Source organism: Phyllobates terribilis, unplaced genomic scaffold (assembly GCF_046119375.1).
Source record: "Phyllobates terribilis strain yellow unplaced genomic scaffold, ASM4611937v1 Scaffold_3__8_contigs__length_932513732, whole genome shotgun sequence".
Taxonomy (NCBI): domain Eukaryota; kingdom Metazoa; phylum Chordata; class Amphibia; order Anura; family Dendrobatidae; genus Phyllobates; species Phyllobates terribilis.
In genome coordinates, this window is record NW_027362763.1 from 580,726,635 (window position 1) to 580,741,305 (window position 14,671).

General features: G+C 43.8%; 1 protein-coding gene across 1 annotated transcript in view; it reads right to left on the reverse strand.

Annotated features, from left to right (window-relative positions):
* The window catches only part of GNG4 (G protein subunit gamma 4), a 64,851-nt gene that overhangs the window by 35,964 nt on the left and 14,216 nt on the right, over positions 1 to 14,671 (reverse strand). The window contains exon 3 of the mRNA XM_073673268.1: positions 8,745 to 8,853. Coding sequence (XP_073529369.1) covers positions 8,745 to 8,843 — 99 coding nt within the window. The 5' untranslated portion in view covers positions 8,844 to 8,853. The remainder of the gene's footprint in view (positions 1 to 8,744; positions 8,854 to 14,671) is intronic.

Here is a 14,671-nt window from a genome sequence, read left to right on the forward strand (position 1 = left end):
CTAAAGCCACATGGAAGAAAAAAATGAACATTTTTATTTTTCTAACAAAAATTTTCTTTTAGCCTAAATTTTTTAATTTTCACATGGGTAACAGGATAAAATGCATCCTAAAATTTGTTGGTCAATTTCTCCTTAGTACACTGATACCTCATATGTGGTCATAAACCACTGTTTGGGCACACGGCAGGGCTCAGAAGGGAAGGAGCGCCATTTTACTTTTTGAATGGAAAATTAGCTCCAAAAGTCAAATTGCGCTCCTTCTCTTCTGAGCCCTGTCATGTGCCCAAACAGTGGTTTACGACCACATATGAGGTATCAGTGTACTCAGGAGAAATTGACCAATACATTTTAGGATGCATTTTATCCTGTTACCCATGTGAAAATTAAAAAATTTAGGCTAAAAGAAAATTTTTGTGAAAAAAAAAGTACTTTTTTGTTTTCACAGATCATTTTGTGAAGCACCTGGGGGTTCCAAGTGCTCACTATGCATCTAGATAGGTGCCTTGGGGGGTCTAGTTTCCAAAGTGGGGTCACTTGTGGGGGAGCTCCACTGTTTAGGCACATTAGGGGCTCTCCAAACGCAACATGGTGTCCGCTAACAATTTGAGCCGATTTTCCATTCAATTTGTTAGCGGACACCATGTCGCGTTTGGAGAGCCGCTGTGTGGCCAAACATTGGAGCTCCCCCACAAGTGACCCCATTTTGGAAACTAGACCCCCCAAGGCACCTATCTAGATGCATAGTGAGCACTTGGAACCCCCAGGTCCTTCACAAATTAATCCGTAAAAATAAAAAAGTGTTTTTTTTCCACTTTTTCATTTTTATGAATCAATTTGTGAAGCACCTGGGGGTTCCAAGTGCTCACTATGCATCTAGATAGGTGCCTTGGGGGGTCTAGTTTCCAAAATGGGGTCACTTGTGGGGGAGCTCCAATGTTTGGGCACACAGCGGCTCTCCAAAAGCAACATGGTGTCCGCTAACAAATTGTCGGCTCAAATTGTTAGAAGACACCATGTTGCGTTTGGAGAGCCGCTGTGTGGCCAAACATTGGAGCTCCCCCACAAGTGACCCCATTTTGGAAACTAGACCCCCCAAGGCACCTATCTAGATGCATAGTGAGCACTTGGAACCCCCAGGTCCTTCACAAATTAATCCGTAAAAATAAAAAAGTGTTTTTTTTTCCACTTTTTCATTTTTATGAATCAATTTGTGAAGCACCTGGGGGTTCCAAGTGCTCACTATGCATCTAGATAGGTGCCTTGGGGGGTCTAGTTTCCAAAATGGGGTCACTTGTTGGGGAGCTCTAATGTTTGGGCACACAGCGGCTCTCCAAAAGCAACATGGTGTCCGCTAACAAATTGTCGGCTCAAATTGTTAGAAGACACCATGTTGCGTTTGGAGAGCCGCTGTGTGGCCAAACATTGGAGCTCCCCCACAAGTGACCCCATTTTGGAAACTAGACCCCCCAAGGCACCTATCTAGATGCATAGTGAGCACTTGGAACCCCCAGGTCCTTCACAAATTAATCCGTAAAAATAAAAAAGTGTTTTTTTTTCCACTTTTTCATTTTTATGAATCAATTTGTGAAGCACCTGGGGGTTCCAAGTGCTCACTATGCATCTAGATAGGTGCCTTGGGGGGTCTAGTTTCCAAAATGGGGTCACTTGTTGGGGAGCTCCAATGTTTGGGCACACAGCGGCTCTCCAAAAGCAACATGGTGTCCGCTAACAAATTGTCGGCTCAAATTGTTAGAAGACACCATGTTGCGTTTGGAGAGCTGCTGTGTGGCCAAACATTGGAGCTCCCCCACAAGTGACCCCATTTTGGAAACTAGACCCCCCAAGGCACCTATCTAGATGCATAGTGAGCACTTGGAACCCCCAGGTCCTTCACAAATTAATCCGTAAAAATAAAAAAGTGTTTTTTTTTCCACTTTTTCATTTTTATGAATCAATTTGTGAAGCACCTGGGGGTTTCAAGTGCTCACTATGCATCTAGATAGGTGCCTTGGGGGGTCTAGTTTCCAAAATGGGGTCACTTGTTGGGGAGATCCAATGTTTGGGCACACAGGGACTCTCCAAACGCAACATGGTTCCAATTTGTTAGTGGACACCATTGTGTAGTGTATGTCAGGTTGGTGTGCGGTGTGGTATATTGTAGTGTATACACCACACACACACACACACACACACACACTACAACACACACACCAACCTGACATAGCCTACTAAGCTGAGTACGCCCTAGACTGGGATGAGTGGGACGGGCGGGACATTTTGTGTGCTGTGTGCGTGTGTAAAAAAAAAAAAAAAAAATCGAAACTTTATTATAGTGTGAGTGTACGTGTGTGTGTGTGTGTGCTTGGTGTAACCTTCTGCAGTCACGTGTGGGGGCTGTCAGGCGTAGGGGGCTGTCAGGCGTAGGGGGGCTGTCAGGCGTAGGGGGGCTGTCAGGCGTAGGGGGGCTGTCAGGCGTACGGGGGCTGTCAGGCGTACGGGGGCTGTCAGGCGTACGGGGGCTGTCAGGCGTACGGGGGCTGTCAGGCGTACGGGGGCTGTCAGGCGTAGGGGGGCTGTCAGGCGTAGGGGGGCTGTCAGGCGTACGGGGGCTGTCAGGCGTACGGGGCTGTCAGGCGTAGGGGGGGGGCTGAAGAGATGGAGGAGCCAGCAGCTGCAGCAAGGGGGGTGATCACTGGGGCAGGAGCCGGCAGTAGCAAGGGGGGTGATCACTGGGGCAGGAGCCGGCAGCAGCAAGGGGGGTGATCACTGGGGCAGGAGCCGGCAGCAGCAAGGGGGGTGATCACTGGGTTTGCGGGGGGGGGGGGATGATCACTGGGATGGGGGGGTGCACACTGGGGATGGGGAGTGAACACTGGAGACAGGGGGGGTGAACACTGGGGACAGGGGGGGTGAACACTGGGGACAGGGGGGGTGAACACTGGGGACAGGGGGGGTGAACACTGGGGGAGGGGTGATTATTGGGAGGTGGGGGGTGATATCACTGGGACTGGGGGATGGTGGGTTTGATCACAGGAGCAGGGCATTTACACTGAGCCTGCTGCTGCTGTGATCACAGTCCACCGGCTGTCAGAAGGAGAGCAGCAGCCGGTGGATGAAGACGTGGGAGAGGGAGCAGAGGGAGCGGAGGTCGGGGTGCAGGTATGAAAGTGGAGGGGGGGGTCGGGGGTGGAGGGGGGGCAGGGTGGAGTGGAGGGGGGGTCGGGGGGGAGCGGGGGCAATACTACCTGATGCAGATCAGCGGCGGCAGCAGGCGATCAGCGGCGGCAGCAGGCGATCAGCGGCGGCAGCAGGCGATCCACGGGGGGGCAGCTGCAGAGGGTCCACGGGGGGGCAGCAGCAGAGGGTCCACAACGGCCGGCACCCGATCCATGGACGGGCAGTTGCGGCCATCATTAAAAACTCCCTCCACATCTGATTGGGGCTAGTATCCATGTGACGCTAGCCCCCCAATCAGATCTGGGGGGAGGGGGGGACAGAGGTGACACTCCCCCCAGCCAATGGCTGATGCTGTAAGCATCAGGCCATGCCCAGATTTAAATATTACACCAATTTTCATTGGTGAAATATTTAATTCATACCGATTGGCAGTTTCATTAAAAGTGAAAATGAAACAGCCAATCGGAGGGGTCCCAGGCACGGGGGGGTTAATCCACCCCCCGGGGGGTCGACTTCAGGATGTCCAGTTGCAGTAGCAACTGTGACACCTGAGCGACCCCGCTCGCAGGCGCTGCAGGGGGTCTTTCCCTCCATGTCACAGACGCTGTGACATGGGTCGGGAACGAACTGTTTTCCATGTCACAAACGGTGTGACACGGGTCGGGAAGGGGTTAAAGAGCATGAATATTCACTACTCCCTACACCCATGGGAGTGGGGAGTAGTAAATATTCATGACCTTTAATAGCGGTCGCACGTGATAGCCGAGCCATGGCAGGAAGCTGGCAACTGCAGCTTACACTGTGCACGCTATCAAGGAGATGAATATTCAGTGCTCCATACTCCCATGAGTATGGAGAGCAGTGAATATTCATTTTCTTTAGCAGTGGGTACAGTCTTGGCTGCAACAGGCAGCTCCTGCCTCCTGTACCCTGCTTAGCTGCCATTCCCTCTCCCCCCTTCCCATCCACAGCCACACCATTCGGACTATACACATTCGAGCTATAGGACACACCCACCACTTTCCTCCAAAATTTTGGAGAAAAAAAGTGCGTCTTACAGTCCGAAAAATACAGTAACTTAATTTTTTCTTCCACATTCCAAAAATTGTGAGCATGGCATAGTGCTCTATGCTGAGCACTAACATCAGGTTTCCATTTAAATCTCCGACTGAAGTAATTCAGATGAAACCCCTGAGGGATCCATTCACTATAATGAGGCAGCAGAGTTACTCTGGACTTCATCTGGCGGTGTTCTTTTTTTCAGAGTTACACAAAACTGTGGCCGACGTCACTTTTATGCACACCTAATAAAAAGACGGACACCGTGGGATCACAGGCCAGATTGTGTCCACAGTGCCTCCATCTGCCTCATTACAGGGAATCATCCGCCGGAGGTTCTGTCTAAATCAGGTATTTCAGAAATTTACACGGAACCCCGGTGTAAGCGCTCAGAACAGGATAAATGTGTGCCCAGCCATACTGTGATCTTTAGGAGGCAGAATGAACAAATCAGCAGCAAGTGAAGAATTGATTTCTTTTTTAAGCCATTCCTCGTGTGATATAAGTGATTAGAGGACTTTATTCTTCAGATCGGTGCAATTACAGCGATACCAGATTTTTATCAGGTTTTTATGTTTGGCTGCTGTCACACACTAAAAAACACTTTTTTTTTTGCATGGCTATATTTTGAGAGCTAATAATTTTTCTAGTGTTCCCCCCCCTCCCCTGCATGTCAGTGCCCTCTGATGTGCAGTTGCCATGGCCAAATCTAGGCACTATGACATGCAGGGGAGGGGAGAAGCATTGTAATTAACTCAGGAGGTGGGAATTTCTTCAGGGCCCCGGGCCTGCAAGCATCAGAAACCTGATTGAATAAAAAGACGTTTCACAGCAACAAGACCTCTAATATGAGGCATACAGGTATGCATAGATTTACATTTCTATCACCTGTATGCCCATATTAGTAGGTCACATAAGTGCCAGGGGTGACAGATTCCCTTTAAATTTGACTGGTTAACAGCCGAGGGTGTTAGAAGCACGTCCAATCAAATCAGCTGTCATGTGCAGGGAAAGATGCGGGCTCCGGCAGGGACACTACCTTTGACATACCTACAGTACAGACCAAAAGTTTGGACACACCTTCTCATTCAAAGATTTTTCTGTATTTTCATGACTATGAAAATTGTACATTCACACTGAAGGCATCAAAACTATGGATTAACACATGTGGAATTATATACTTAACAAAAAAGTGTGAAACAACTGAAAGTATGTCTTATATTCTAGGTTCTTCAAAGTAGCCACCTTTTGCTTTGATGACTGCTTTGCACCCTCTTGGCATTCTCTTGATGAGCTTCAAGAGGTAGTCACCGGAAATGGTTTTCACTTCACAGGTGTGCCCTGTCAGGTTTAATAAGTGGGATTTCTTGCCTTATAAATGGGGTTGGGACCATCAGTTGTGTTGTGCAGAAGTTAAGTGGATACACAGCTGATAGTCCTACTGAATAGACTGTTAGAATTTGTATTATGGCAAGAAAAATGCAGCTAAGTAAAGAAAAACGAGTGGCCATCATTACTTTAAGAAATGAAGGTCAGTCAGTCCGAAAAATTGGGCAAACTTTGAAAGTGTCCCCAAGTGCAGTTGCAAAAACCATCAAGCGCTACAAAGAAACTGGCTCACATGAGGACTACCACAGGAGAGGAAGACCAAGAGTCACATCTGCTTCTGAGGATAAGTTTATCCAAGTCACCAGCCTCAGAAATCACAGGTTAACAGCAGTTCAGATTAGAGACCAGGTCAATGCCACACAGAGTTCTAGCAGCAGACACATCTCTACAACAACTGTTAAGAGGAGACTTTGTGCAGCAGGCCTTCATGGTAAAATAGCTGCTAGGAAGCCACTGCTAAGGACAGGCAACAAGCAGAAGAGACTTGTTTGGGCTAAAGAACACAAGGAATGGACATTAGACCAGTGGAAATCTGTGCTTTGCTCTGATGAGTCCAAATTTGAGATCTTTTGTTCCAACCACCGTGTCTTTGTGCGATGCAGAAAAGGTGAACGGATGGACTCTACATGCCTGGTTCCCACCGTGAAGCATGGAGGAGGAGGTGTGATGGTGTGGGGGTGCTTTGCTGGTGACACTGTTGGGGATTTATTCAAAATTGAAGGCATACTGAACCAGCATGGCTACCACAGCATCTTGCAGCGGCATGCTATTCCATCCGATTTGCGTTTAGTTGGACCATCATTTATTTTTCAACAGGACAATGACCCCAAACACACCTCCAGGCTGTGTAAGGGCTATCTGACCAAGAAGGAGAGTGATGGGGGGCTACGCCGGATGACCTGGCCTCCACAGTCACCAGACCTGAACCCAATCGAGATGGTTTGGGGTGAGCTGGACCTCAGAGTGAAGGCAAAAGGGCCAACAAGTGCTAAGCATCTCTGGGAACTCCTTCAAGATTGTTGGAAGACCATTTCCAGTGACTACCTCTTGAAGCTCATCAAGAGAATGCCAAGAGTGTGCAAAGCAGTCATCAAAGCAAAAGGTAGCTACTTTGAAGAACCTAGAATATAAGACATATTTTCAGTTGTTTCACACTTTTTTGTTAAGTATATAATTCCACATGTGTTAATTCATAGTTTTGATGCCTTCAGTGTGAATGTACAATTTTCAAAGTCATGAAAATACAGAAAAATCTTTAAATGAGAAGGTGCGTCCAAACTTTTGGTCTGTACTGTATATGTCCAAGGTTGTGAACAGGTTAATCAGAATGCACAAGTAAACAGCAACTCAGGTTTGTTTGTTTTTACACTGTTCATCATTTGAAAAGTGGGAAGACAACCTTTTTGTTCAGGATATGACAAATAAAGCAATACTAGATGTATTTATTTTTACATTTTTTTACTTTTGCACACTAAAAATCTAAATTTTCCCCAAGAAATATTTTTTTTGCATTGACATATTCATGAGAGCAAATCTCTTTTGCACACTAAAAATCTAAATCTTTTTATTTTTCAGCTGACAGAGCTGTATGATGGCTTCTTTTTTGTGGGCCGAGTTGTTTTTATGGGTATTAGCTTGCTGTACATACGACTGATCACATTCTATTTTTTTTTTTGGAGTTGCAGTAAGTAACGGTTTTATAGCTGTAGTTGTTGCAGACGAAGCAATACCAATTATCTGTATCTTTTAGTTTTTATATAAATTTGCCTCTTCAGAGAGGAAGAGGACTTGAACTTTTAGTGCCTCTTATTGGAAGTAGCAATCCTAAAAGTAAATATCGAGCATGCATGGCTTATAAGTCTCTTCACTCTAACATGCCAAGCCTGGCTTGTCAGTCTCCACAAGGAGAAACGTTACCCCCTAGATTGCAGTCATAAGCTTCTAACCTAGGCAAAATCAGATCTTATACTTTGCATTGACGAGGGCCAATAGCCCGAAACACAGTGTCTGCAAATTGAGATTCTGGCTTGACTTTTATCCTAAGTCATGTGATAAGGCTCGTTAAAGGGTCAATATTGACTTTTAGGATTGCTATTTCCAATAGGTGAAACTTAAGTTCAAGTCCTCTTACTCTCTGAAGAGGCAATTTGCATATTTAATTCCCCAGAAGAGCATTCATGGCATATAAGTCTCCTCACCCTGACATGCCATGCCTGACTTGTCACTCTCCACAAGGAGAAATGTTACCCCTTAGATCTTAGCGTTTATATAAAACCTAAATTTTATTTTGGCAAACTTTTTTTTTTTTTTTTTTTTAACTTCTTCGCTTTACTTAATTTTTTACAAATTTTATTTGACTTTTTCCACTTAGTCCCACTATGAGACTACAACTTTCAATAAGCTGATCTCTTGGTATAATACTGTTAACAGCTTAACACCTGAAATGTGTCCGATTAAACCATATTTATGTTTGAGCTTAATAAAGCACAAAAGTTGGCAGACCCACAGGCCATTGTCTGATCTTCGGTTGCCATGATAAGGATCACCCCTTCTTCTGTCCATCACCTAGATGCTGAGCACGCTAGTGAGTGTGGCATCTAGATGGGATTAAACAGCCTGTATTGGTGCGGTTTCTGCCAAAGCTGAGCTGTCAGTTAAGACGAGTTCCCACGGTGATTATACTGGACACAGCTCCTGTGCCCACTCAATCACTATTAAGTATCTGTATGTTATCTTGCGGAAACTCCTTGACGATCATGATGTACAAAGGGGTTAATCTGTTTAAAGCTTTAAAAGGGGTTGTCCGGGCTTATCACAAATTACTGCAGTCAGTCTATGTGACTGCAGACTTGCAAAATCCTCACATCACATGCACTGCGCACTATGAGGATTCTCCAGTGCTGGCGGCACTTGTATTGAACGAGACCGCACACATCTAGTCGACATGTGGCCGGGGGGGGTATGCATGTCACATACTTGCAGTCACATGACTGCTTGGTCTTGCCGTTAGCACAGGAAATCCTCAGTGACTGCAGACTTCTGTGATAAGCCCGGACAACCCCTTCAATCATTTCTACGTTTAATAAACACAATTGATTTTTTTAGTCTGCTAAAAATACCTTTATCCTGTCCATGTATGCTTCCATTTTGAGTTGTTCAACCGCTTTCCGTGCTTGAGAGATGCTAGTTGTGCTGTTGTTAGAAAGTATTTCCTTCATGGTTTTAATCCTGATTATAAACAGAGAAAAAAAAAAAACCTGTTCAGTATTGACAGTAGGAGTGTCACACATCGGACACAAAACACCGCCCCACATGTCAACGAGTACTATACCACCAAGCAGGGATGCCAAGTGTGGTCATCCTGTCTAAACAATCTCTTAACACTACCTGACGGGGCTATTTTCTTGTTTTCATTTTTCCCTCCCAGTCTTCCAAGAGCCATAACTTTTATTTTTTTTCAATTGAGGGCTTGCTTTTCTGTGGGACAAGTTGTACTTTTGAATGACACCATTCATTTTATCATGTGATGCATTGGAAAGCAGGAAAAAAAAAAGTCCAAGTGCGTTGAAATTGCAAAAAACAGTGCAATTACTTATTTATTTATTTTTTATCTACCATGTTTACTATACGGTAAAGCTGACCTAGCAATAGGATTCTCCATGCCAGTACAATTAGGCAGGTACCAAACATGCATAGTTTTTTTATTTATTTAACCCCTTTTACAACCAATAACATAAAGTACACTACCGTTCAAAAGTTTGGGGTCATTTAGAAATTTCATTATTTTTTAAATAAAAGCACATTTTTTTTTTCAATGAAGCTAACCTTAAATGAATCAGAAATACACTCTATACATTGTTAATGTGGTAAATGACTATTCTAACTGCAAACGTCTTGTTTTTACTGCAATATCTACAACCACCACTCCAGTGTTTTAATGGTATATTGTGTTTGCTAACTATATAAGAAGGCTAATGGATGTTTAGGAAACCTTAGAAAACCCTTGCACAAGTATGTTAGCCCAGCTGAAAATGTTTTGGCTGATTTGAGAACTATAAAATTGACCTTCCTTTGAGCTAGTTGAGAATCTGGAGCATTACATTTGTTTGTTCTATGAAACTCTCAAAATGGCCAGAAAAAGAGAACTTTCATGTGAAACTCGACAGTCTATTCTTGCTCTTAGAAATGAAGGCTATTCCATGCAAGATATTGCCAAGAAACTAAAGATTTTCTACAACGGTGTGTACTACTCCCTTCAGAGGAGAGCACAAACAGGCTCTAACCAGAATAGAAAGAGAAGTGGGAGGCCCTGCTGCACAACTGAGCAACAAGACAAGTACATTAGAGTCTCTAGTTTGAGAAATCGACACCTCACAGCTCCTCAACTGGCAGCTTCATTAAATAGTACACGCAAAACGCTAGTGTCAACGTCTACAGTGAAGAGGCGACTCCGGGATGCTGGCCTTCAGGGCAAAGTGGCAAAGAAAGCCATATCTGAGACTGGCTAATAAAAGGAAAAGATTAATATGGGCAAAAGAACACGGACATTGGACAGAGGAAGATTGGAAAAAAGTTTTATGGACAGACATATCAAAGTTTGAGGTGTTTGGATCACACAGAAGAACATTTGTGAGACGCAGAACAACTGAAAAGATGCTGGAAGAGTGCCTGACGCCATCTGTCATGCATGGTGGAGGTAATGTGATGGTCTGGGGTTGCTTTGGTGCTGGTAAAGTGGGAGATTTGTACAAGGTAAATGGGATTTTGAATAAGGAAGCCTATCACTCCATTTTCAGCATCCAGATGTTACAGCATAGTGGATGGGATTTCTAGAAATCTCATGCCCACTATGCGTTTTTGTGCACCTGCGGAAACTGACATGATGTGCGTTTTTCAGATCCGCAGCATGTCTATTTCTCTTGCAGAAACACATGCATATTTTTCCCATAGACTTGCATTAGATGAGGAAAATAAGCATGCGTAAAAACCGCATGTGTGTTTTGTGTGCGTTTCCGCATCGGAAACACACACAAAAACGCTACATGATGATCAATAAAGTTTGTTTAAAAAAAAAAAAAAAAAAAAAAAACCTATTCTCTAATTTCAACATGAAGACATGAAAAACGCATGCATAAAAACACAAGTAACCTAATTTGCATATTAGGTAGTGCAGCGTCAAAACCGCAGCAAATCTGCACCGTGTGTACATACCCTAAAGCTACAAACCAGGTGTGGGATTTCTAATACTTCAGCAGGGCCCTGTAGTTTTGTCTGTTTGCAATTACGGAACTTTTGTATCTTCTGGGAAAATGTCTGCCATCTATTTATTCATGCAAATTGTATATTTTTATGAACTATTAAAGTCTTTTTTGCAGCTTTAATTTGTGTTTGATATCATTTTGGTTGCCTGCACTATAGGCTAATGAAGCCTACAGTTTTTAAACTGGGCAGAAACAAAGCCTATAGTCACGGGACTTGACATTGGATATACCAGTATGTCCATTTTCGGGAAGGGACTTTCAGGGCTGAAATTCAAAGTCTGCAGTCACTCTACTTGACTGCAGACAGCTGAATCATGACAGCGTGCACATCACAGTGTCACAATTCAGAAGTCTGCAGTCAAGTAGAGCATCTGCCTTTAGCACATTGCCAATCTCTAACAGTGGCAGTTAATGTGTATGGTACAAAGGACGTGCTATTCCAGCGTCCACCCCCTTGCAATGCAAACATGGGGTGTCAATGTATTGCTGTGGCATTCAGGGTCCTGCTGAAGGATCCCATGCCTGACATGATGGTAATCCTATGAAGACCAGCCTGTGGATAGCCCCCAGAGGAGACCATGATTTTTACTATATACTGTAACAGTGTCCCCGGCACTGACTGAAAGCAGGACCAGCATTAGAGCAACTGGCAACTGAAACTGCACCTGCGCCACACTCATAAGTTCATAAGCTCCTGGGAAGAATAAAGTGCATTTCCTCCCAGCACTAGTGCTCTAAGTGCAGGCACTCGGCAGGTTCAGAATGCTATTAACCTACAGATTAACTATGTCTGCAGGTTAAGAGCGTTATTTCACATGACAATTTCTCTTTATCACATTGGTAGGGCATTACTTCCTTAACACATATCACTAATTTAATGAAACTGTACTTCACATCCGGCTGTACCTGTTTTTGCACTTATTGCTTGCTATGGGTGAAAAACTGCAGCACGAATGGATAATGCTGCAGTTCTAAAAAATGCAAAAAGCATCTTTTAATTTGCATAAAAAACGCAACATATGAACATAGCCTTAATTAGTGGCCGTAATGGTAGTTCCCTTTGCACCACTCCACAGGCTCTGTGCTTCTTTGGGGCAACTTTCCACCAAGTCAACAGCAAATTCAGAGACAAATCGTTTCCAAAGCACCAGAGAGAGAGTTCTATTCCTTTATTAATCCAAAATGCATCAATCATATAAGCTTTTATGATGCATTTTGGATGAATAAAGGAATAGAAATCTCTCTCTCGTGCCTTGGAAACGATTTGTCTCATAGACTTAGTTAGGTTATGTATCTTTTTTAATTGTGTTTTTTTTTTTTTACATGTTTTATCTCATTTTTGACCAGGGCTGTGGAGTCAGTAAGCCAAAGTTCGACTCCGACTCCGTCATACATGGCTCATGTTTAAGTGATACATTTACTGTAGCAGAGATTAATCTCCGCTAAAAGTCTAGACCCTTAGATCAGGAATAGGACAGACATTTATAGGACATTTCATAACTTTCCCAAATTCTTATGAAAAAATATTCCCCACAAACTGCATTGAACTACTGCACCCAATTTATTATATATTTTAGGAGTTGGAGTCGGTCCATTTTATACCAACTCTACAGCCCTGTTTTTGATGCTGCAGTTTGTTTCTTGTTGGTCTATCATATTATAGACAGTCACTTTGATTTTGATACTTCCTAGTATTTGGCTTTGACAAAACGTTATTGGTAGAGTTTGTGTGGATCACATGCGTTTTTGATGCGTTTCAGAAATGCACTAAAAATGCATGTGTTTTTTTCCCTGCAGATTTTCCGCATCTATTGCAAGTCTACGGGGAAAAAATCTGCACATAAAACTCAGAGTACCCCCCAAAAAGAAAGTGACAAGTTGTGGATTTGAAGCACACACCGCAGGTCAGTTTACTCTGAATAAAAAGAAGTACAGTGGGCATGAGATTTACATACAGTTCCAGCAAAGTGGATGGAATTTAAGACGGAAAATACGGCCTAAAAATTTTCTAATTATTTTAAAAATATATATCTGAAAATTGTGCATTTGTATTCAGCCCAATATAGTCTGATACCCGTAAATAAAATCCTGAGGGTCCATTTGTCTAGGGAAATCACAGAATTAGTAAATTTTGTCCATGTGTGTGCAATTTATTCTCAGTATAACTACAGCTGTTCTGTGAAGGCAGATAAGGGATCAAACAGCATCATGAAAACCAAAGAACACACCAGGAAGGGCAGGGATAAAGTTGTGAAGATGAGTTAGACTATGTGCTCACGATGCAGAAATGAAGCAGAAAATTTCTGCAGCATTTCTGCATCTCCCTGGCAGAAAAAACGCATGCAGATTGTACATGCAGATTGTGCATGCGTTTGTCCTGCAGAATACATGCGGATCCACATGCGTTTCCGCATGCAGATTGACAAGCGCTTTCCAGGCGATAGCATCACTTGGAAAGTGCTTGACAACTAGGTCACACTGTATAAATCCATGCAAACAGCATGGATTTATACAGTGTGAACCGTAAAAATTAAAACAAATAAAGCTATACTCACCCCCGATGCCCGGCGTGGCTGCAGCGCTCGTTCCTGTCTGGTTCCCGGCTGCCGGCATATCGCGAGACAGAGCGGTGAAGGGCCTGCGGTCACATGACTGTGACGTCACCGCAGGTCCTCAAGCGATGCCGGCATTCAGAGAGAAGCCTTCGGAAAGGTGAGTATAAACTTTATTTGTTATTTTATTCTTTTTTTACAGGTACAATGGTACCCAGGTCTGGAGGAGAGTCTCCTCTCCTCCAGAACTGGGTACCATCCGCACATAGAGACGCATAGAAGCCGCTTGTACAAATGTACAGTCGCGGTTTCTATGCGTCTCAATGCAAGTCAATGGCGGGAGTTCCGCTGCGCTTCCGCAAAATTAAATGACATGCTGCGGATTTTTGTACGCAGCATAAACGCTGCGGAAAAATCCGCAGCATGTGCATAGAACATGTGGAATCCCCTTGGGGACCATGGGGTGCGGATTACCTAGCGTTTTAAAAGCGTTTACGCTGCGGAAATTCCGCAGCATAAACACTTGAAAAACGCTACGTGGGCACCCAGCCTTAGGGTATGTGCACACGATGCAGAAATGCTCCGGATTTTTTCCTGAGCGTTTCTGCATCTCTCTGGCAGGAAAAAACGCATGCGGATTGTACATGCGTTTTTCCTGCCAGGGACATGCGGAAATGAAGCGGTCTTCACTTTCAGTTCCGCATGCGGGTTGACAAGCGCTTCCCAAGCGATTTTAGCATCACTTGGAAAGTGCTTGTCAACTTCACACTATATAAATCCATGCAACCAGCATGGATTTATATAGTGTATGAATGTCAAAAACTAAATATATACTTACCCTCCGATGGCCCCGGTGTCCTGCTTCCCTCCGTCAAGGCTGCCGGCAGTGTAAGACTGAAGGACCTGCCGATGTCAGCGTCACATGACTCTGACATCAGCGTAGGTCCTGCATTCAACCGCGAAGTGCCCGGGAAGCCAGGAGGACGCAGCGCGGGACGCCGGAAGGCAAGTATATATTATATTATAATATATATATTATATAATATAATATAATATAATATAATATAATATAATATATATATATATATATATATATATATATATATATATATATATATATATATATATATATATATATATATATATATATATATATATATATATTTTTTTTTATTTTATTCTTTTTTTTTAAATGGTACCTGGGTCGGGATGAGAGTCCTCTCATCCAGACCC